Source organism: Pongo pygmaeus, chromosome 11 (genome assembly GCF_028885625.2).
Source record: "Pongo pygmaeus isolate AG05252 chromosome 11, NHGRI_mPonPyg2-v2.0_pri, whole genome shotgun sequence".
NCBI classification, from domain to species: Eukaryota; Metazoa; Chordata; class Mammalia; order Primates; family Hominidae; genus Pongo; species Pongo pygmaeus.
This window is the reverse complement of record NC_072384.2, coordinates 58,074,799-58,100,513: the sequence shown is the minus strand read 5'-3', so window position 1 is coordinate 58,100,513 and position 25,715 is coordinate 58,074,799. Positions and strand designations below refer to the sequence as shown.

General features: G+C 35.8%; 1 protein-coding gene across 10 annotated transcripts in view; it reads right to left on the bottom strand.

Moving 5' to 3' along the window:
• Positions 1-25,715, bottom strand: part of PKP4 (plakophilin 4) — a 231,432-nt gene that overhangs the window by 87,863 nt on the left and 117,854 nt on the right. For all 10 annotated transcript variants that reach the window (XM_054477302.2, XM_054477311.2, XM_054477305.2 and 7 more), the window contains exon 3: positions 20,170-20,282. In XM_054477302.2, coding sequence (XP_054333277.1) covers positions 20,170-20,282 — 113 coding nt within the window. The remainder of the gene's footprint in view (positions 1-20,169; positions 20,283-25,715) is intronic.

The following is a 25,715-nucleotide window of genomic DNA, read 5'->3' as shown; positions in this document are numbered from 1 at the left end:
TAGAGGTGAACAAATTTCAGAAGATGTTAAATATTCTTTGACAAAAGCATTTTGTGTTAGTGCTTTGAATCTATGAATAAAAGAGTCAGAAGACCATATGGGAAAGGGAAGATCAAAAAGGATGTAGTACTAGACAAAAATGAGACAAACAGTTCCCTCTGGTATCCCTATAAATTATACAGGAAACATGACTTCTGTTTATGCCCATCCCACAACAGGTGTTCCAACTAGTCAAAGTAGAAATCAGAATAGGAAGGTTTTCTAATATTTCAAGCGACATTTGAAAGAATGAAAGCAACTGAGATGAAAAGAGTAAAATGGCTAAACACAACAACAGACATTCTTCCTAAATATCCTGCCACAAACTTAGGATCCTATTTGGGCAAAGATTTGGCCTTGAAATAGAGGGGCTACTGGGAACTATTTGTGTCCATGGTCTACAAAATGCTGTTGCCTCCCTCATTTCTATTCTTCTAAAACCTTCCAAAGGTGAAGAAATAGAAAGGAAATTTTAAAAAATTTAAAATAAAGAAGAAAGGGCACATAAACATACTATTTTCTGCTAGAACTGCATGAAAGCATCTATATCTTATACTTGTAAATAAAGCAGATGCTGGTAAGGAGCAAGAAAAGGGCCCTGTTTTTCTATTTGTTCTATGTGAGACTGGGCACAGCATTAACATGGGACTAAGCTGTAGCAGTCTACAGTAAGAGACACGCTGGGATACAAAATCCTTGAAATTCATAATTACAAACAGTTTTATTTGATGCATACAATTTAATTTCGTACATTATTTCATATTTTAAGTGCTTTGAAAAGCCTATGTAAAAATTTACTTAAAAGGAATTTTAAGCCTAAATTTGTAATTAAACATTTATTCTCCCAATCATTTACACAGAGAGATCTTTGCTACTCATGTAAAGGTACTATCAAATCTGGTGTGTGTCTAAAGAATGATATTCACTTTCTGTCTACTGATTATCCAAAGTAAAGATTTTTAATTTTTATAAACAGTAAAAATTTAATTAATAAATTTAATTATAAGTGTGAAAAGAGAGAGCATAATATACTTGTTAAATTTCTGCTTTGCTTTTTGAAAAAGAAAGGTTTCTCTCTGTAACAGCATTTTCAGCTCTTGATTCATGGACAAGAAACATGAATAGCTGTTTTAGTGCAGGAGGAGGAATGAATTCACATGTGGGACAGTCCACAGACCCAGGATTATTAATAACTATCCTGGAGAAACAGTGGACCCATAAGGAAACAGTCAATATTCTACATAGCATATACTATGTTTCTATGTATTAAGACATGTGGATCCTAGAAAAGTGGTTCTAGAATGTTTTAAATCCCTCTGAAAACTCTCATGGATCCCTAATTTGTCCCGTATCCCCTTACCCACCACTCTGGTTTCCTACTCTTCTCTATCACCCACATGTTCCTAACTACTGCTGTAGGGGAATGAAGCAGAACAAAGCCTAACAGGATGAATAAGAAGGAATGACGATAATGATAATAGAGAGACAGGGTAAAGTCTCTTAAAACAGCATTCTTGATAAACAGTGTGTGATTCATAAACACTGATCAGGAGTTGAACAGGTACCCTTCAAGGCAAACAGAAAAGGTAAGTGGTTGGTCAAGACTGCCTTAAATTTCTAGCTTTAATGTCCAGGTTTCTTTTAAGAAACATGAATCCAAAAAGAAATGACAATTTACAACATAACAGAGGAGAGGTTGACTAACTTAATCTTTCTTTTCCTCTTTTTTCTCCCTGTCCCATTCATTGCCATGAGTGAACATCATTGATAGGAAAGGTATTACATGGTATGTGGAGCATATTATGTAAATTTATAATCTCTAAATTGTAAAAGTTAGAGCTAATAAATGGTATTTATTTAAATTTTCAAAAAGAGTATTTATCACTCAGATTGTAAGAAATATAACCATACTAATCTTATAAACATTGAAATTATGGTTAATTTTTAAAATGCAATTTCAGTCAGAAAATTAAGATCTGAATCACCTAACATTTTAAAAACTGTTATGCAACATTTAAAATATATACAATAAAAAACAGTATAACAAACACTCTGTATTTATTATCCAGCTTCAACAAGAAAGTGAACATGTGGTCAAACTTATTTCATTGACATCTTTATTCTACATTATATTCTCTACATTACTGGATTTTTTTTTTTCTTTTATTATTATTATTATTATTATCATCATTATTATACTTTAGGTTTTATGGTACATGTGCGCAATGTGCAGGTAAGTTACATATGTATACATGTGCCATGCTGGTGCGCTGCACCCACCAACTTGTCATCTAGCATTAGGTATATCTCCCAATGCTATCCCTCCCCCCTCCCCCCACCCCACAACAGTCCCCGAAGTGTGATGTTCCCCTTCCTGTGTCCATGTGTTCTCATTGTTCAATTCCCACCTATGAGTGAGAATATGCGGTGTTTGGTTTTTTGTTCTTGCGATAGTTTACTGAGAATGATGATTTCCAATTTCATCCATGTCCCTACAAAGGACGTGAACTCATCATTTTTTATGGCTGCATAGTATTCCATGGTGTATATGTGCCACATTTTCTTAATCCAGTCTATCATTGTTGGACATTTGGGTTGGTTCCAAGTCTTTGCTATTGTGAATAATGCGGCAATAAACATACGTGTGCATGTGTCTTTATAGCAGCATGATTTATAGTCCTTTGGGTATATACCCAGTAATGGGATGGCTGGGTGGAATGGAATTTCTAGTTCTAGATCCCTGAGGAATCGCCACACTGACTTCCACAAGGGTTGAACTAGTTTACAGTCCCACCAACAGTGTAAAAGTGTTCCTATTTCTCCACATCCTCTCCAGCACCTGTTGTTTCCTGACTTTTTAATGATTGCCATTCTAACTGGTGTGAGATGGTATCTCATTGTGGTTTTGATTTGCATTTCTCTGATGGCCAGTGATGGTGAGCATTTTTTCATGTGTTTTTTGGCTGCATAAATGTCTTCTTTTGAGAAGTGTCTGTTCATGTCCTTCGCCCACTTTTTGATGGGGTTGTTTGTTTTTTTCTTGTAAATTTGCTGGAGTTCATTGTAGATTCTGGATATTAGCCCTTTGTCAGATGAGTAGGTTGCGAAAATGTTCTCCCATTTTGTAGGTTGCCTGTTCACTCTGATGGTAGTTTCCTTTGCTGTGCAGAAGCTCTTTAGTTTAATTAGATCCCATTTGTCAATTTTGGCTTTTGTTGCCATTGCTTTTGGTGTTTTAGACATGAAGTCCTTGCCCATGCCTATGTCCTGAATGGTAATGCCTAGGTTTTCTTCTAGGGTTTTTATGGTTTTAGGTCTAACATTTAAGTCTTTAATCCATCTTGAATTGATTTTTGTATAAGGTGTAAGGAAGGGATCCAGTTTCAGCTTTCTACATATGGCTAGCCAGTTTTCCCAGCACCATTTATTAAATAGGGAATCCTTTCCCCATTGCTTGTTTTTCTCAGGTTTGTCAAAGATCAGATAGTTGTAGATATGTGGCGTTATTTCTGAGGGCTCTGTTCTGTTCCATTGATCTATATCTCTGTTTTGGTACCAGTACCATGCTGTTTTGGTTACTGTAGCCTTGTAGTATAGTTTGAAGTCAGGTAGTGTGATGCCTCCAGCTTTGTTCTTTTGGCTTAGGATTGACTTGGCGATGCGGGCTCTTTTTTGGTTCCATATGAACTTTAAAGTAGTTTTTTCCAATTCTGTGAAGAAAGTCATTGGTAGCTTGATGGGAATGGCATTGAATCTGTAAATTACCTTGGGAAGGATGGCCATTTTCATGATATTGATTCTTCCTACCCATGAGCATGGAATGTTCTTCCATTTGTTTGTATCCTCTTTTATTTCCTTGAGCAGTGGTTTGTAGTTCTTGAAGAGGTCTTTCACATCCCTTGTAAGTTGGATTCCTAGGTATTTTATTCTCTTTGAAGCAATTGTGAATGGGAGTTCACTCATGATTTGGCTCTCTGTTTGTCTGTTATTGATGTATAAGAATGCTTGTGATTTTTGCACATTGATTTTGTATCCTGAGACTTTGCTGAAGTTGCTTATCAGCTTAAGGAGATTTTGGGCTGAGACAATGGGGTTTTCTAGATATACTATCATGTCATCTGCAAACAAGGACAATTTGACTTCCTCTTTTCCTAATTGAATACCCTTGATTTCCTTCTCCTGCCTAATTGCCCTGGCCAGAACTTCCAACACTATGTTGAATAGAAGTGGCGAGAGAGGGCATCCCTGTCTTGTGCCAGTTTTCAAAGGGAATGCTTCCAGTTTTTGCCCATTCAGTATGATATTGGCTGTGGGTTTGTCATAAATAGCTCTTATTATTTTGAGATACGTCCCATCAATTCCTAATTTATTGAGAGTTTTTAGCATGAAGGGTTGTTGAATTTTGTCAAAGGCCTTTTCTGCATCTATTGAGATAATCATGTGGTTTTTGTCTTTGGTTCTGTTTATATGCTGGATTACATTTATTGATTTGCGTATATTGAACCAGCCTTGCATCCCAGGGATGAAGCCCACTTGATCATGGTGGATAAGCTTTTTGATGTGCTGCTGGATTCTGTTTGCCAGTATCTTATTGAGGATTTTTGCATCAATGTTCATCAAGGATATTGGTCTAAAATTCTCTTTTTTTGTTGTGTCTCTGCCAGGCTTTGGTATCAGGATGATGCTGGCCTCATAAAATGAGTGAGGGAGGATTCCCTCTTTTTCTATTGATTGGAATAGTTTCAGAAGGAATGGTACCAGCTCCTCCTTGTACCTCTGGTAGAATTCGGCTGTGAACCCATCTGGTCCTGGACTTTTTTTGGTTGGTAAGCTATTGATTATTGCCACAATTTCAGCTCCTGTTATTGGTCTATTCAGAGATTCAACTTCTTCCTGGTTTAGTCTTGGGAGGGTGTATGTGTTGAGGAATTTATCCATTTCCTCTAGATTTTCTAGTTTATTTGCATAGAGGTGTTTGTAATATTCTCTGATGGTAGTTTGTATTTCTGTGGGATCGGTGGTGATATCCCCTTTATCATTTTTTATTGCATCTATTTGATTCTTCTCTCTTTTTTTCTTTATTAATCTTGCTAGCGGTCTATCAATTTTGTTGATCCTTTCAAAAAACCAGCTCCTGGATTCATTGATTTTTTGAAGGGTTTTTTGTGTCTCTATTTCCTTCAGTTCTGCTCTGATTTTAGTTATTTCTTGCCTTCTGCTAGCTTTTGAATGTGTTTGCTCTTCCTTTTCTAGTTCTTTTAATTGTGATGTTAGGGTGTCAATTTTGGATCTTTCCTGCTTTCTCTTGTGGGCATTTAGTGCTATAAATTTCCCTCTACACACTGCTTTGAATGCGTCCCAGAGATTCTGGTATGTTGTGTCTTGGTTCTCGTTGGTTTCAAAGAACATCTTTATTTCTGCCTTCATTTCGTGATGTACCCAGTAGTCATTCAGGAGCAGGTTGTTCAGTTTCCACGTAGTTGAGTGGTTTTGAGTGAGATTCTTAATCCTGGGTTCTAGCTTGATTGCACTGTGATCTGAGAGACAGTTTGTTACAATTTCTGTTCTTTTACATTTATTGAGGAGAGCTTTACTTCCAAGTATATGGTCAATTTTGGAATAGGTGTGGTGTGGTGCTGAAAAAAATGTATATTCTGTTGATTTGGGGTGGAGAGTTCTGTAGATGTCTATTAGGTCCGCTTGGTGCAGAGCTGAGTTCAATTCCTGGGTATCCTTGTTGACTTTCTGTCTCGTTGATCTGTCTAATGTTGACAGTGGGGTGTTAAAGTCTCCCATTATTAATGTGTGGGAGTCTAAGTCTCTTTGTAGGTCACTCACGACTTGCTTTATGAATCTGGGTGCTCCTGTATTGGGTGCATATATATTTAGGATAGTTAGCTCTTCTTGTTGAATTAATCCCTTTACCATTATGTAATGGCCTTCTTTGTCTCTTTTGATCTTTGTTGGTTTAAAGTCTGTTTTATCAGAGACTAGGATTGCAACCCCTGCCTTTTTTTGTTTTCCATTTGCTTGGTAGATCTTCCTCCATCCTTTTATTTTGAGCCTATGTGTGTCTCTGCACGTGAGATGGGTTTCCTGAATACAGCACACTGATGGGTCTTGAGTCTTTATCCAATTTGCCTTACTGGATTATTTTGAAGCAAACTCAAGACATCTTATTACTTCAGTAATAAATACCTGAAATGTTATCTCTAAATATAGATACTTTAAAAAAGAACATAACCACAATAATATTATTACACCAAAAATTAACAGTAAAATTTTTAGTATCAACAAGTATCTAGTCAGTATTCATATTCCCTGTTTCAATTTAAAAACAGTTGGGTGGTTTAAATCAGGACAAAAACAAGGTCCATATGTTACATTTGGTTGCTATGTCTCTAAAAATCTTCTGATATATAGTTTTACCTCCCCCTCTCTTCTTTTTCCTATTTGAAATAATTTCATTTGCTCTGTAGAATTTTAGCCTGGTTCTAATGAATGTATCTGTACAGTATCAACTGACATGTTCCTCTGTCTCCTGTATTCCCCATAAACTGATATTAATATCTAGATGCTTAAATAATTTTAGGGCAAGAACATGTCATGGGTGACGTTACATACTTCTCATTGCATCGTATCAGGTGACTGTGATTTCTGGCTGTCTCCCTTTCTGTGATATTAATATAAGATAGATAAGTGGGTTCATGTCCTGTCAGCCTGATCCATTCATTGTAAAATTTCCCACTACCTTTCCAGCTGATGATTTTAGTAGCCATTGGTGATCATTGGTTTGTCACTATTTTGTTAGTGGTTGCGAAGTTCTACCAAGTTAACTTCTAGACTTATTCTGATTAAACTACTTCATTCAGTAATATAATTTCTCTCTTTGTTTTATGTTCATTTATGATATAATACTATTTCAGTTGTCATTTACAAATGTCTTTACTGAAAGACATTTGCTAATGTTGTTCAGAAAACAGATACACTTCCGCATTTTGTACTTTGTAAGCATTAGTTCTTGTATTATGGTTGATAATTTTACTTGAATTTTCTCTGCGGCTGAAATAGCCCCATTATTGATAATGTAACTAAATCTGGGAAGTAGATCAATCTTTAATTGACTTGGACTGGAGCAAAGACTACACATCATAGGATCCTAAAATAACTGGCTATTATTTTTCTCCAAAAAAAAAAAAAGTCTAGAAGAAATACACAATACACAATACACACACACACACACACACACTCAAGACATTCCTCCTTGGATTATAAGCAGTCTACTAATGCAAACCAAACATTTGACAGTGGTTAAAATGCGTAGTTATTTAATGGGAGTTTTTTTAGCTGTGAAAATCTGTAGTCTATACACCTTTTCCTGCTTCAGTTTTAGAGTGTTTTTCTCCTATTTAATTGTGGAGTAACACAACAGCAGCATAGAAAAATCTATGCAAAAACAGATTAGATTGATTTCTTATTAAATAGATTGTGAAGCCTCAGGGAAGATAACTATAATAACAATTCAGACAATATAAAGCCTGGCAAACTTGTCATGTTTGTCCCCCACCCCCATCCCTAGGCAGACATGCCATGTACATTTTTACGACAAGCTGATTAACTGCTGAAAACGCACTAGTGGATGGCCCTCACTTTTAGGTAGATAATCACATTTTCAGTTTCCTATCCCATACATCACTGGATTAGAGCTGTGTAGGGTAGTTCTTTGAAGGGTTAAGGAAACATCACACATATTGCTCTTGTTGCTCTATGTCCTTAACCTGCCAAACGGTAATGAGAATGAGAGTTTACCACCAACCTTCCTTTATTTCATCATGAATATTAAAGTGATTAGATGAAGGAATTACAAAAAATTTCCCCCTAAAATAATTAACTGTGCTAAGTACATTAGTGGCAACAGGCAATATATTTTTAAAGGTTGTTTCCTAGAGTTGTTGAATTAACATTTATATGACCTCTTGTAACATGTTTGTGAAAGACCAGGAATAGAAATATCAAGCGCTTCAGAGTTTCCAGATAGGAGAGACAAAATAGTGGTAGTGGAGGTGGGGCTGGAGACGAGGACTCTCACAGATGCCTCTGTACAGCCAACACAACTTTTACCTAGATAGCATGTGTTTGGAGGGGTGAAGTGGCAAGAAGGAGGTAAATGGAGTACTGAAGTCTTCCCACCCCCTTGACACTCCAATGGTAAAGCAAGAGAAAAACACTATCTTTAGGGGAAAATGTCAGCCTCATGTTAGATTCAGGTGTACAATAAATAAAACCAAATCAAAGCAAAACACACCACCACTTCCAAGACCAAAAATGAAACCCTACTGAAGAGTAAGAGGATAACATGCACAAAACATTTACTATCAAACTGCAAATTACGTAATAGGTGTTCAGCTGCTGCTGTTCTCTTTCCTACACTATAATTATAGAAAGGGATTTTCACCTAAGGATATGATAATCAAAGACACCAAGGTAAGGCATCCTGGGACAGAGTCAGGAGAACCAGTGCAACCTCATCAACAGCATTCTTCACAAAATTAAAAATAATAAAATACAGGCATACATTTTATGCTGCTAGGAAGACACTTCATCATCTGGTTTAGTTACGCACAATGGTCCCTTGTTGATAGAAGGCAAATTTCTAAGCTTGTATCTTTGTAGCTCTAGAAAACAGGAAAAGCTAAGTATTTAGTGAATGAATTTAGAAAAGACATCATAAATATTTGCAGAAAAAAAAATGCAGAATCACTAAAGAAAATGTGGAAATAGAAACTGAGAGTAATATTAGTTGGGCCTTCACCTACCCTAAGTGGCAGGTTTGGATAATTTGAGATTTATTATTATATTATATATAGAAAGAAAGTTATTTCTTCCACATATGTGTCACTGTACTAAAATGTTCATATTCTTAAAATAGATCAATATGGTGTACTTTGTTCTACAATGTACTAGGATCTGTACTATTTTAAGAAATATATCCCAGAGTTATTTTAGCTTTAAAAAACTAATGATAGAAGCAAAAATAACAAGCCAAATTACTCATTAGAAAAATGAGCAAACAACACGAACAGCCGGAGGACACTCAAATGGACCATAGCATATGAAAACATATTCAACCCCAACAGTAATTGAGAAAATGAAAAGTTAAATGAGGTAACATTAGTTTGGCAAAAATTAAAGAGCCTGTTCAATATTAAATATTGGCAGAAAGAAAGAAGGAAAGAAAGAAAGCAAGCAAGAAAAAATGAACCAGGAACTTTTTTACACTGCTCAAGGGGTGCAACTGTTGAGCTACTTCAGAAAGCTGCTTCAAACCAGCAAGATCTAGAAAAATTAAAAATGTACATTCATTATGATCCAAATAGTCTACTTCTCATTATATATTTTTCAGAATCTTACACATGTGAACCAGGATATATGTTCAAAAATGTTCACTTACAATATTGTAAAACTTCAACAATGGAATGGCTAAACAGTTTAATGTCTATGATATAAATATACAAGAGCAGTTAAAAGAATGAACTAGATTTACACATTTCAATGTGGCTGGATCTCAAATGGAAAAAATCAAAGTGCACAATGGCACATAAACTACACCTACCATCTTTGATGTAAAAAAAAAAAAAAAAAAGCAACACAAAATATTGGTTACACAGGTGTTAATATATAATATGTAAGTACTGTATATGTATTGACATAAAAGTATACAAAGTAAATTGAAATATTACACACTAGTGGTTAGCTATGGGGAAGAGAAAATGTGGCAAAGGGGACTTGAATTTTATGTTTAATATTTTTTATAAAAAATGAATTTGTAATAATTTTTAATTACAGGATATGAGTACTTAACATTTTCATTTTATTCTCTGCATTTACAATTTTTAATATTTCTCAAAATAAAGAAGATTTTAAAACACAGATAAGGGGAAAATAATAATAGTAATAAGAAAATACAGGATTTAAGAGCATTGTTGCTTTTATGAGGTGGTAAATGTAATTACTAACTCCTATAAAGCAGCGAAGGCAAATTTGTTCAAGCATCTTGAAATATCCTGTATAACGTATTAAAGTACTTTATCAATATGTACACATAATTTCAAAAACTCTAATGATGAAGAGTAAGGGCTAATATTATAATTCTTATTTTGATTCAATAATTCAATACTGTTAAATAATTTAATAATATAATTACAGAAAGAAAACTATGAAAAATTACAGAAAATGAAATACTGTTTTAACTAAAATTGTTCTTTAAAAGATGATTAAATAATGGCATGATATACATATTTTAGATGTATGGGCCTCTGAATTTTTTAAAGTATTATAAAAATTAATACAGCTGAGGTGCCTCCATTTTAACCACATATATTAAAATAGTCTTAAAATAATCTGAAACATTTATGCTATTAACCTGATCTTTTTTCTGGTTCTTCCTAACTGCATTATCCATTTAACATTTAAAATGCTCAGTCTAAGAGACAGGTAATTTATTTTGGAATACTTATTTGCTGTGATTAAAACATTTTGTAGTAAAACATTCTAGGTTCAAAAAAGATTCTATTACTCATAAAAGGTATCTTGTTTAAAATTCTTCATGGTGACATTTTTAGCTTAAAATACATTAGCTTACTGCAACACTGGTTGAAATACCTTGGGGTCACATGTCCTAGGCAAGACTCAGTTATACTAGTTTAATTTACATGTGTAGAGATACTTGTCATTTGGATTTGTATGTCCCAGTTGAAACTGGCTTGTGACTGGAATGGCAATGAGATATCATAATTAAAAATGCCTTCTGGAAGAACTGTGGTTGAGCAAACTGCTCTAGATAAACAACTTCTGTAGAGCTGCAGGTCAGCTTTGACTCATTTGGTATCTTTCAGATGTGGAACTCTTTACTGTGTTTACAATAGGAGTTGCATCACAAAAATGCAGTGTTACCAAATTTGCTCATAAGAGCATCAATTTAATAAATATTCACCACAGAGATCCCGCGGGTTTCCGGTAATTATATTCAGATATTAAACAGTTTATTCTTCATTTAGTCTGAATTAGAAATGAAGTTAGGGAGCTTTAGAATATTTGACCATTAAGAGAGTCACTAGTGACCAAATACACTAAAAAATTAAAACTAAATCATTACAGGCAACTAACACACCAATAAACAAGCATTTTTAAAACAGGAAGCAAAGGAGAAAGGAAAGGAGGCAGGCCCACATGACAGACTGGGAGGATGGGTGGACAGGCCAAGGGGAATCTCCCTTTGCTCCCGCCTCTCCCAACTTAAGATGTCTAGAGCAAAGCTCTTGATATTTTTCCCTCTTAAAATTCAGTACCCAGCAGCACTATTCACAATAGCCAAAAAGTGAAAACAACTCAAATGTACAACTGATGCATAATAAATAAAATGTGGCATATCTACATGATGGAATATTATTCGGAAATAAAAAAAGATGAAGTACCAATACATGCCACAACATGGAGGAACCTTGAAAATTTCATGCAAAGTGAAAAATGCCAGACACAAAAGATCACAAATTGTAATGATACCATTTATTAGAAATGTTGAGAATAGGCAAATCCATACATACGGAGTGTAGATTAGTGTGGTTCTCTGAGGACAGGGAAAAGGAAAAAAGGGGGAGGCTAGAGGGGTTTTTTTTTTTTTTTTGGAATGATAAAAATGTTTTAAAATTAAGTAGTGGTGATGGTTGCATAACTCTGAATATACTTAAAAACACTGAATTGTACACTTCAGAAGTACAGATTTTATGGTATGTGAAATGTATCTTAATAAAATAGTTATTTTATAAAAAGCACTCTCAGGTTTTGCCTGGTGAGAGCACTGAAGGTCAAAGGGACAGAACTTTCTCAAACATCCTCCTGAAGTGGTATATTAAATAAGTAATAAACTGTTAAAGCACAAACATTCAATCTATTCAGAGATTCTTCATTTTCTAAAGAATACATTATTTGAAGAGGTTGATTTCTCAATGACTTAAAAATATTCACTGAAGAAAAGATTTGAACCACAAAAAGGTCTTTTATGCTGCTGTCAGCTCTAAAACATTTTTAGGATTTTTAGTAATATCAATTGAAACCTTATGGGCATCTGCAGATGACCCGATCAAGTGTAAAAAGTAAAAAATCTGAATGGCAGTGGGGAATCAAATCTTTTCATTAAAAAAAATAACAGTTCTTTTCTTAAGTGGTAGTAAGAACACTATTTGTCAAAACTGTATGACCTTTATGAAATCACAAAGAATTCTATTTTAGCAGGGCTTTAAACTAACTGAAAAAGGGGAGATAATCTTAGGAAGACTTTGAAGTTATTTAACTTCAACATTGCCACCCATTTTCCTAATACCAGCAGCAGCCAGCCAAAGAATGAACAATGTGAAGGGACCAAATGCTTCTGAACAGGATAATCAAATTTCAAAATCATTTGCAAAAAGCAAAAATGAAAATCTAAACTGTGCTTTACTTCCAAAATTTGCCATTAATATTTTCTACAATTATTAAAAGGTCCAATTTTTAAATATATATTTTTTACTGCAATATAAATCAAAACTTAGGGCTTTGTTTTAGTAAGGAGACAAACTATGATTTGTAAAATCAAATATTTGGAACCAATTTATGATGTACAAAGAAATAAACTTTCTCTTTCACCATTTACAATTTATTGAGAAGTAAATAAAAAAAAAAGAATAGATAACCAAGATGAGTTTCTGGGAAACAGTAACATTCCAAGTCTGTTGTCAAGAATAGTTATAGTTTTGAAATTCTTTACTGTAAAATTTCAGGGATAGTTTCTAGAATTCTAAGATGATTATATTTCATTTATGAAATCTTCAATTCTAACTATATACTTTTAATCCTTCTAGTTTTTATTGTTTAAATTTTTTGTAGAGACAGGGTCTCACTATGTTGGTCAGGCTAGTTTCAAACTCCTGGCCTCAAGTGATCCTCCTGCTTCAGACTCCCAAAGTGCTAGGACTGGCATGAGTCACTGTGCCTGGCCTATCCTTCCAGTTTTGCTACACAACAAGCTGAACCACTAGTGTAACTTCTCTGCTTGCGTGAAATGTGAACACAGACCGTACACTGCATATCAGAACAGTGAATTTATCTCGTAGTATTTCTCCTGGCCGAGTCTTCCACTAGAATGCACTTGCCATTGGAAGGCTGCACTGGTCCCTAACCTACTAAGTTAGCATCCCTAGGCCCCAAGCTATTCAGCACTTGGGAATTCCGCTGGCACATGGAAACCATTAAATTTGGTGTACGTGCTTGGCTGAGGAGGCAATGGGGCAAAGCTACCATCTGTGGGATTATGACTAAGTCAGAATCCCGCCCAGGCAGAACCATACAGCAGGGCCACAGATCCTCGGTTGGCCTCGGAGCCGGAGCCTCGGTTGGCCTCGAATCACTGGGTCCCCGCCAACAGGCCACTTGGACACACGCTGGGACCCCAGTGCGGAGAGCCCCTGGTCCTGGGAAACAGAGTGCGGCCAGAAAGGTGGCTGCCCCCTTACCCGTCATGTAACGCTTGTTGGGAACCTGGCGCTAAACCATTTGTAGACGACCTGTTTCTGGGTTGGGTTTCGTATGTAGCGGAGCAGCTCCCTCGCTGTGATCAATTGAAAGTCTGCCCTCGACACAAGGGTTTATTAAAAAAAATCAGAAAATATAAAAATATAAGAAACAAACAAACAAAACATTAAAAAAAGGTTGTTTAAAGAATACCCTGGCATACCAAAGTGGGACTTTAGGAACAAGATAAAAAGTCAACTGTGGGGAATTACCTCAAAATTAAATTAAAAAAAAAATTTTTTTAAGAGAAAGAAATACAGCAAACTTTTAAAAGTGGTTGCCTCTTTTTGGGGGGGTTCATGAAAATGTTCTATATGTCAATTGCAGTGGTGGTGGTCGTCACACAACTGTATACCAAAAGTGCTAGTAAAAGATTGTAAAACTACACTACAAAGGGTTAAATTTTATGGTAAGTGAATCACACTTCAATAACGTTGACTTGAAATGTATAGTAGTTACCTCTGAACGGTAGAATCATGAATTTTTCTCTTTATACTTTCCTGAACTTTACAACTTGTCTAAAAGGAATGTCATTTAACTCCACAATTAATAAAACACAGAGTAAGAATACGGTCTTGTTTACACCGTTGCCTGCTTCAGTGTCCTTGGAGTGCAGGCATAAGGGGAAGTCCTAGGGGGAGTAGATGGGTACAGCATCCAAGTGGGCCCTGCAGTGTGGGCTATTGGACCCTTTTACTCTCACTGTATCCAGTGAAATCTCAACCCAACTAATGTGAAAATGATACCCCATCAATGATATTGCAGAGAATAAAACAACAAGTCCCATGCTCATCAAAATTTGGATTTGAAGGATGTTGCTTAGCCCGTGGGAGACATGAGACTTAAAGGACATATTTCCCTCTGAGGATTCTGTGCTGTGAGATTTCCTGAGATGAGCTGTACATACCCCAGCATCCCCTGGGAGTTATTTCTGTTGCTAAGATGTATACGCTATGCACCTGCACAATGACAAGCAACACAAGCCATCTCACATCTCAGCACTCATTGCCATCCATGACTCTAAAAGGCTCTACAGACAGAAATAGTCACGGTAGGCTGCCTGCTTAGTGGACCTAAAATTGATTCATCCATCTACATATGCTAAGTATTATCCTGGAGCCAAGCTGTAGTGTCAGAATTGGCTCCCTGGAGAATTACTTTTAGTTAAGGTGCTATTCCATCCATTTATATTCCATTTAACAATGGAAGAAAGAGCCCTATGAGTTTGTTTTTGTAATTTACTGGAAAGAGACCACTGAGGACACTGCTTGCCTCATCATACAGCAGTATGTTAATGCGGACACACGGGAGAAACCACTTAAGCCTCAGCCCCAGGAATGGTGGATCCTCCTGAGCAAGCTAGTTTGTTTTTCTCTTACAGACACGTGAATTGTGGAATTCATTAGCGTTTCTGTCTTTACCATGGCTATCAGGTCAGTCAGAGTGAATGTGGCATGGAAGGTTACAACATACATTTTGTGTACTAGTTTAACCTTGGCTTCATCTTATTTTTCTAAATTTTATCTTCTTTTTGTCCTAATTTCCCAACTTTTAATTTTTGTATTTTGAAAGGTGTTTCAAATACTTTTGGATAAGGTGAAATATTGAATGCATAAGTAACTATAGCATATTCAGAACAAATGCAGAAAAGTTTTTTCTTCCCTATTAACTGGTTCCTTTCAATGAGGTGATATATAACTATACGCTACTCAATATAAATGCAGACAAACCATAACTTCTTTATTAATTCATTCCAAAACCAAACTTCAATGAGGTAAAATATTAAATACACAGATAATATTACCTGCATAGATAACTTTAGTGTACTTGGTACAAATTAAGAAAGGCTACAACTGCTCTATTAAATGAGGCCATAACCCACCTTCAGGGCTTTTCAAGGTTACAGCGATTATTTCTGGTCTGATATATCATCTCTTGATACAGGCTTCATCAACTCCAGATGAAAGTTTATTATAATATATTGATAGTGCTAGTTTTATTAATTTTTAAGAAGTAAATAAAACCAATGGAAAAGTCATCAGAAATGAGGTTTTAACCTTGTTTGGAAGACTACTAATTCTAAAGAGTCATTAATAGAAAAACTAAGGAATTTTATCTTAAGATTTTCAAAATGTTCTCAAGAAGGCATACTGCAAATAAACTGCCAATGATTATTATGCAGTTCACCTTTTTGGGACATTTCCTGATAGGTGCAAATGTATGCAGAGGACTAGTTTCTACCTATAAAATGGAAACATCTGGCATGGGTTAAAAATGAATCTTTGATCCTACAAGTGTCAGGGAACCGAACTACTCACTATTAGAGCCACTCATTCGGGGAAGAGGATTTCACAGTTTGTTTATCACAGCATAAGCGTCATTAAACAGGTATTAAACAGGACCTCATGCCACTGCTGCATCCTTCTTCACAGGGTGAGGCCAATAATGACAAAAACTTTGGATGGGTGAAAAGGTAAATAAAAACAAATGCTTTTCGTTTTCCTTTGAGTCATTAGTGTCATCTTTGGACCAGGAAAAGTAAGAAAATCTTACAGATCACCTTACCAACTCTGCCACAGGATTCAAATCAAACACTATGAAAGGTAACTGGTGATCAAATCCCCCAGTTTGCTGATTAAACTCATTTCATGCAAGAATGAACTGAAACAAACAGAAGCTTGATGGCCCAAAGCAACAATTCCACTTTTAACTGCTATTTTTTAGCAAATCGGAAATGGCATACAGGAAAGGGGGCCTGGGTCTAAGAGCTAATTTCTGTTCTTCTCTGTATCCCTTAGATTCTGGTTCCAAGACTGACAATTGAAACACACTGGAGATGCAAGGGGGATCTCTCAAGTGACACAATAAAAAATCTTAGCTCCCCTAATGGCAAAGCACCTTTACATGATGTGCCTGAAGCATCCTGGACTTAAGGTTCATTATCCATTCAATGATCATTTGGCTGGGTGCCCACTTGCTTAGTGCCAGGCTCTGTGCCAGGGCCATTGGGGTGGAATGGGCCTTACTACCTGTTGAGAAGCTAACATGCACAGGGAAACAGTGATGGGAATTCAGATGAGGGAGGTGACTTTTCCTGAGAAACTTGAGAAAGGTTGTAAAGAAGGGTAAGCATTTAGTTGAGACATCAAGAATACATGGGAATTCAACATGAGAAGAAAGTAGGGCAATCCAAGTGGATCAATTACCATTCCAACCACAGCTCAGAGATCACTGAATGAAGAAACCCACCTTACTCATAACCCTTAAAATTTCATAATAGATTCATATCTGGCTGCCTGGCCTCTTTATTCTGTTTTACACACTGCACTCTCAAAAAAGGAAAACTTCTAATAACCATCACTACCACCAATAACAACTTTCAGTAGGTCTCCTTTAAAGATCTAATAAAGTTCTTCACAATTAAATGCCAGCTTCACCTTTCCAATTTCATAAGCCGGTAGGTCCTTTTAGGACATATCCTAGACACTGAGCCTCTTGGTGCTTGGGACAACTGTAATGTGGGGCCATATATGCCTTTGTGCACATTTTCCTCCTTTCCCTGGTCAACCCCACTCCCATTTCTGCATGACCCATTCATTCACCCGACATTCACTGGTGGTGCCACAGTCACTTGCCAGGCACAAATGCCAGGCACTGAGAACCAGACAGGAACTACAAAAAAAGTCACTGACAGAAACTACTACCCATAATATGCATTTTACTTAGAGATTTTAAAAAAACATATGGAATTAGCCAATGAACGATATAGCCTTAAAATTATTTAACATTTTAAAATTCACAAGTCCAGAATATAATCTAATAGCCATGCATATATCAACCACTCCCTCATTTAACAGTTGTTAACATTTTGTTATATTTGCTCCAGATGGCTCTTGAATAAAATGCTACAGATTCTGCAGATGCCTAATTCCTAGTATCATCCTCCTTTCTTCCTTTCTAGAGGTTCCACTATCTTAAATTGGTGTCGTTCCAAAATATTTTATAATTTTACTCCACATGCATACACTGACAAACAATACCAAGTACTATTTAATTATTATGCAGTATTGCTATACATATATATATATATTTTAAATTGCTCATAGATTATATCCTCCTACAGCTATTCTTCTGCAACTTACAGCTTTTCAAGACTGTTTTGCAAACATGTCCATGTTGATACATGTAGATCTAGTTATTTCATTTTAACTGCTCTAGAGTTTCATTTTAACTGCTTTAGAGTGTACCTATTAACAGTTTATTTTCCATTTCCATCCTAATGAATAAGTATGTTCTTTGTAATTTTTTACTTTTGCAAATGATGCTGCAATGAGCATGCTTTGTATCTATTTTACTGTGCACACCTGTCAGACTTCCTCCAATGGTATCCAGTTCTTGGACTGTGAAACCCTACACTTTTACTCACTGATTCTCTCACTCATGGTCAAGTTTTTTTATGATATGTATTTCAATGCATTTTTTTTTTTTTTTTACAAAATCAGAACTAATTCAGAAATACATGATGAACAAAGCACAGTGTGAAACTGTCCTTCCTACCCTCTTCAATACATCTTTTCTTATTTCTGTGCTACACTCAGTTGCTGTAATCTCTCATCTGGATTCCTTAGCTCTAGTGAAGGTATTTGTGTGTGTGAATGGTTGTTCAAATTGATGTTTCTGCGAGAGGATGAGCACTGACAAGTCCTATTCTGTCATCTTGCTGATGTCACTCATAAATTTGTGTTTTATACTATCTCACTGTGAGCTCATCTTTAGTGGTGCCATTTTCTCAGTGGGGACTCCTGAGCAATGTGGATAGTTACATTTGGGCTCCAAACCCACATATGATAGAAGCCTGGGGTTTGCTAATCGTGGGGTCCTTTAAAGGACATGGCTTAGTGCAGTGATGTTAAGTTCAAACATACCATCTTGAGCACACACAAAACTTCATTCTTTGGCTCCTATATGGGTATAAAACCTACCTCTAGTGCTTACTTTGAGGTCTGACAACTGTTCTCACATCTCCTACAGAGGTAGCTCAAGCTTCTGGCTCTGGTTTTCAGTGCTCTTTCTAGTTTCAATATCTGGGGATTTTCCCTCCTCTTGTGCCATTTCCTCTAGGTATTGGTCTTTATTATTGATATACCAAGTATTACTAGGAGTTTATCTAGAGAATTTCTATTTTAATTTAGTCAGTAATATTTAATTTTAATATTGCCAGAATTAAAATATAATTCTGGTTAGAAAAACAAAACCAGTTGATTCATACCTTTTAGAAATATATAATACCATATTATTGAGTTTGTGAGTTGTTCTTTTTGGTGCTAAAGATATGGATAATTTCTAAAAAATATTATAGAGAATTAAAGCTAATTTTTGTTTTCACAGTTTTAACTTCCCTAACAAATTATTTCATTGGGTATTGCAAAGTCTGAGTTAGAAATTTCTAATTTATTATTTTATACCTCACTTATAATTCTCTTTCTATAAAAACCTTCCTGGATATTTATAAAATAATTACATAATCTTATATTTGTTTTGTAAAAGTTCTGACGACCTTTATTTATATACTTTATGCCTTACCAAACATATCAATATACACAACTGTTAAGGGAGATGAAAAATTCATATTACTACAACTTACCAGCCCAATAGTTTAATGTTCATACAACAATCAGTTAGAAACAACAGACAGCATTCTATTGACTAAGAAGGTTTTTTGCCCATGAGTAACACAAGATACTGAAAAGTAGAATAATTATGAGGTTAGAAATAACAGAGAAAAGTTATTGCAGGTATGTCTACCTAAGTGTAAGCAGATCAAACTTAAAACTGCAAGCAATGAAAGCATTTTACAGTAGGCTTTACAGAAATATGTAATTATTAAGAAAGAAATCTATAGGTAGGATAAGCAGTGATTTAACTATTTGGAACATGTAATTTTTACAGGAATGATGCTTTTAAATAGCATAAGAGGTATTTAAATAAAAAATTACAATCATGATTATGTTTTTACAGTAATGCACTCATTTAGTATTTACTATATGTGAGTACAGTAAATTATTACATATAGTAATTAGTTTGTGTGGTAGATTCATAGAGTTCTAGAAAAACCCGAAGTAAACTGAAGACATTTTTAAAGTTAATGCAATCTTATTTAGAAATATTTCTTAGTTTTAAAAAAATCAATACCAGGTGTTCAAAGCATTAGCCAATTAGCTTTACCAAATAAGTAGCAATTAATCACAACAACATCCATTAACTGTGTGTACATATGAGGAATCTGAAGGCAGCACAGTAGCTTTTGCTACAGAAGCTTGCCAATGCTATAGAAAACATTTCAAGCACAGGACTGAGGGATTGCAAGAGGCTTCTCAAAATTAGAATAAATGGACATTTTTGGTTTCAAATTCTGGAAGGCAAGTTAACAGTAACAACACTAACAGAATCTTTTGCTGCATAGAGAACAACCTAGTAAGGCATGTAACTTGAGTGTGCATAAAGATGGAGCCATTGGCTCTGTACCTGGTGCTGGCGATGCTTGGTGATTCTGCTCCAAGCCTACATCTTTCTAGCTGACTGGCAACAATCTGCCTTTCCACTTCCAGTTCTCGGGTGAGTCGTTGAAACTGAAGCTCCTGTGATTCAAGAAAATAAAAGGCATATAAGGCGCCGAGGTATGCTGCTCAGGCAGATACATGAATTAATGTATGTCACAGGAAACATAGGAACGTACCCATAACATAAAGCTATGGTGTGGCTTTGTGAAATGCAATTTTTGGATGAAATAAATGACCTATTGATTTCTAGCTTTTTCAAATCTAAAGGCAATAGAGTATCAGCCTTTGTTTGGCATAGAAAACATGTAGATCTTTATTTGCCTTTTCTGATTTTGGTTCTAACTGAGGTCTTTAAACAGTACTTCTGCTACAGTGCCTTATTAAAGTTAAGGCTTCCAGAGACCTTACTTAATGTATCTACATCAGAGGCACAGCAAACAATGGCTAGTTTTTATATTTCTCATACTATATGTCAGTATAGTTTAAAAAAATATAAATCCCTGTGATCAGAATCACTTTACCATGTTTGATATAGTCTTTTAATTAAGAAAACAATGATTCCAATGCCACAGAAAAAGTCTTGCCATATTTATCTATAATATAACCAACAAAAATTTGCTGTGTCCAAAAGCAATCATGTGTCACTGTGCAAAGGAGAGAAGGAACACAAGAAGTGAAAAAGACTAAGCCATAACATGGAATTTAAAATATATTCAAAAGCTGGAAGATTGTCTAAGAAATTATATTCTTGAATCTATGCTGCAAAGTGAAGGCAAACAAGTTCTATGAAAGGAGAGGATGTTTTAACTTTATTTGTATTTCTCTCATTGTTAGCTTGATGGGATTTTAATAAGTAGAAAACATGTCATGTTATAAAATATCTAAAGATCAAGTACATTCCAAAGGTTTTAAGCCACAAATAGCATCTCAAGCTCCCCTGTGCCATAATGTCTCCTCACAAGTCTACTCAAAGCAAATGCTGAACTGTAAGTAGTTTAATTTGATGACTGCTAGTTCAAAATACCAGACATATGAGTATTAAATCTAGAAACTATTCAGAAATAAAACAACCTGAAATATTATTTATGATTATATGTATACAATTGTTTGCCATTAAAAATTTTAATTGAAAAGTATATGAACTCCCTGTGAAATCAGGCAAACATGTAATTGCTTGACAGCACTGGCTCTGCAAATTCCACAAGCTATTCTTGGAACAATTTTTAAGAAACAGTCCCTAAACTCCTTACCACCGTCTGATACTGAGAATCCTTTCCTAATGATCCCAATTGGTGTGGCAGTATTGGACAGGGCCTAGATGAATAATAGCTGGCTCAATAATGCTGTACAATATGATCATAATCGGTAAGTGGGACAATGCCTGCCTCGGCCTAACAATTCCTAGGCTCTTAATAAATGTTCAGTAACAAAAGACTAGATAGACATAAATTGTTCAGCATTCAGTACCAGGCTAAGATAACCAATTTGAAAATACTATTATGCTTACCTCACACTTACTCTTTCTTTGCTCTTAAACAGCATCATTTTTTTTTTTGTTATAGACTTCTATTCGTTCACTTCATTTAATCACTTGTCATTATATGCATCTTTTCCCACAAGACTGCCTCGTTGTATCAAGCTGGGCCAGGAAAGGACTACTCAGGAATCCCAAAATATTCCCCAAGCCATCACAATACCTTCGTCCTCTGAGTTCAGTGGCTACTAGGGATTGAGGGCTGGAGTATTGTCCTCATTTTGGGATGGCCGAAAGTTACCATATCAGGTACAGTATGGTATGAAGATACATTGCAAATAAGAACATAGAAAAAAAATTCCATTCATAGAAACAAATTCTATTGTACAGGAATGAATTTTTATCCTGTTTGTGGCTGCCTGTGACCTTGTAAACAACCTTTCAAGGAAATGGCTGGGAAAGTTCCTGCTTGAAGGCAGAAGTTGGAATTTCCCATAATTCCTTCCCTCAAAAGCAGAGACAGGTGACTTTGGCTCTGCCAAGAAGGTACACTCATGCCAGGTTGTGATGCATGTGCTGACACTGAGACTCTGACTCCAGCAAAGAGGACACTCGTTTTCTCTCTCTATTGCCTTCTTGCTGTGCTTCCTGCATTAGGTCTCAAGGTCAAGTTCCTGACATGGAAACAACCTCCATACACAACTCTGTGTGTTTGGTGGCTATAACAATAGTTTCTTTATCTGATCAACATTGTGGCACAAATTTGGACACCGTTCCTGGAATCTTAGTCTCAAGTCTTGTTCTCCAGTACTTGTAACAAATGTGGGAATCCACTAATAATCCCTTAATGAATTCCTTTTCTGCTTAATTAGCCATGTTAGTTTCTGTATCTTACAACTAGAAACTTTGATTGACGTACCCACAGAAACAATTTACAGTTCTTGAGTTGCTAGGAAAGCCTATACATGCATGATGTAGCTACACTTTTTATTTAAAAGTAGGGCAATTCCTTTAACATTCTTATGGACTGAGTTAAGTCCACATTATATCCCTACTGGATGCAGAGCCCAGAATACTGAACATCACTGGGTACTTTTATCAAAACCATTCAACCTATTACGTGCCCACAACTTCTCACAAGTAGTATTTCATTAAAGTGCCAAAAGCAGAATATCAAGAAGCTATAAAGCATTGAATCTGTAAAAGTTACTTAACACCTGTGAATGTTTACAAAGAAAAATATGCTTTCTTGCAAAACTATTACTATTCCTCCTACAGAATACAAGTTGAACACACGCACATGTGAATGGCACCAAGATGTATGAGTGGGATATCAATATTTGATAATTCAGTCTACTGGCCTCTTTGACTGACTGATGAGGACAGTATTATGTTGTCATATGAAAACACATCTAATAATTTCCAAAATAACACTCATTAAGATGATGATGCAGAGACATCATCTATGAAGTTAAAAATTCTTATATTTTATCCTCTAAACAAAAAATGTGAAGAATGGTTCTTAAATCAGTATCCCAAACTGGGAATCTTAATTATAGGGGGAGCTTATATTTGTTCTTTTATGAGAAGAAAAAAGTTAATGTTAAAAGCACTTGTCAGTGATTTAGTGTATGAAAATTTCCTTGTAGAGCCTAGCAAACAAAACCACACGACTTTAAAAAGTCAAGGCTACTAATATACTATAAAAATGGAGTATGTTCACATGTGTTACAAAGCTTTTCTTTGTATTTACTTCCTTCCTCTCAAGTAAGTATACTGATAAACATTCTTTGAGAGAGAGTTAAGGGAATAGACGAAAATAAAGCTGCACTTTCAGATGAGCCATATTTGGTAGACAGAGCTACACTGCCCAAGGAAGCCCAAGGAAAGGCTGGCTGTCCCATCTGCCAGCAGGTGGCCTGTGGTCATCAGCCTCTTCAGGGGTGTCTTCGGCTGCAGACAGTCCCCTTGCTCATGGGCACACCCTCTGAGAAGCTTGCATTCAAGCACTGATCAAGATAAGAAAATAAAGACCAGGCCCAGATTTGCTCCCTTTGGCCTTGGCCAAGGCTTTGTCAGCCTGATTTGGAATTCTCCCTTGCCTAATCCTGCTTTCCCTTCCCCTCTCCTCCACAGGTGTTGAACCCTGACTAATATTCTGCATGTAAAACTCCATCTCAGTGAGAATCCAGCCTGAAACAGCCTTTTTTTTTTTTGGCTTCCATTTCTATGATAGATTTCTCTCTCCCAATTTAAAAATATTGTGAGACACTTCAAAAATACAGAAAATTACAGACAATAACACAATAAACTTCTGTGAATCTGACCAAGGTACATCAAATCTTAATATTTTGCTACATTTGCTTCAGATGTTTTATGAAGTAAAATATTACAATTTTATTTTAAAATACAATAAAATCCCTTGGCTTCTCTTTCCTAGAACCTATTCTTTTTTCTTCCCTCCCTAGAAGGAATCATTACCCTAAATTTGGTGCTTAATATTCACATGAGTATTTTATATTACTACTACCTATTTAGAGAGCCATAAATGGCAACAGATATAGCATTGTTTTGTATGTCCACACAATTTATGCAACTGGTATATTGTACAGTTTTTGCAGATTGCAACATGATTTTGAGATTTATTAACATCAATACATGTAGATCTAGCTAATCTATTTTCTCTGCCCAATAGTATTCCATTGCACGCGTATCACATAATATCTTTATACGTTCTCATCATGAACCTTGGGTTGTTCCCCACTTTATGTAATCATAAACATTCTGTAAAATAAGCTTTCTTGTATAAACCGTCTTGTGCACATGAATCATACTTCTCCAGAGCAGAGAGACCTAGAAGTGGAATTGCTTGGTTGAAAGGTACACACGTCTTCAGTTTTGCCTGATAATGACTGTCAGGTTACTTTTCAAAGTAGTTGTACTAATTTATGTTCCAGCCAGTAATAAATGAGAGTTTCAGCTTCTCCACATTCTCACTGACATCAGCTGGTATTTTGGGCCTTAAATTTCTCTTTTCTTTGGTCGTCTGATAGGCATAGAATGCTATTTTGCTTGTGTTTTATTTTGTATTTCCCTGATAACAAACACCTTTTTCCTATGTTTATTGACCATTTAAGTTTTTGAATCTCATAGGTATCATAACTATCGGGGGAAAATGTCTTCCTCCTGCCAGCACCCAGGCCTGTCCTCTTCTGTGGGACAGATTTCTTACCAGTTTTAGCCAATGTTGTAGTTTTGGCAAGTTCTGGCTTTGGGCAAAGGATCTAATTTGAACCCTCACCTTAGGCTGTCCTCAAATGCCTGTGGCATGGAGCTGTCAAATAGCATGTTCAAGATCACCTAGATTTGCCAGATATCTTCAGGGTAAAAGCCAGGTTTATTGCTTAGGATTCTCATTTGCATTTTGGTTTTAGTTTTTGTGAATTATTTCTTTTCTTTCTAGCTTAGCCTTGCTTTTAAAAAGACAATTCAAATATTTTATTTAGTATGTTTAGTTTCTTTCTGGGGAAAGACTGGTTAGAATACCGAATCTACAGTACAGCGCTTTCATATTTTCTCTTAATTTCTTTGAGCTGTAGTCAGGGAGAATTTCTCAGCACTGCCTTCAATTCACTGTTTCTCTGTGTGTCCTGTTTATGGTTTATCTCATCTACTGAACTTTTTTTTCAAAGACAGTATTTTCGATTTCTGAGACTTCTTATTAGTTCTTTTTCATATCTGTTCCTGCATGGTCATTGGGTGTGAAATCTCTTTCTTCTTTTGTTTTCCCTTCCTGTTTAGTATAACTTCTACTTCAACTCCCAAGTTACTCAGTTCTAAATAAGCCTTTAAAATTGGTGATTACTGTGTTTCTTTCAAACAGAAATACTAGGATACTGCACATCTAGTCACAAGGGTACCATCTTCCTTCTGGCTTTCAGAAACCCTAGGTAGCTTTCAGAATTAGGTCTCTGCACTCCCGCTCCTAGATAAGCAGGAAGAGCTCCACTCCAGTTCAAGGCTCAGTGCCTTGAACC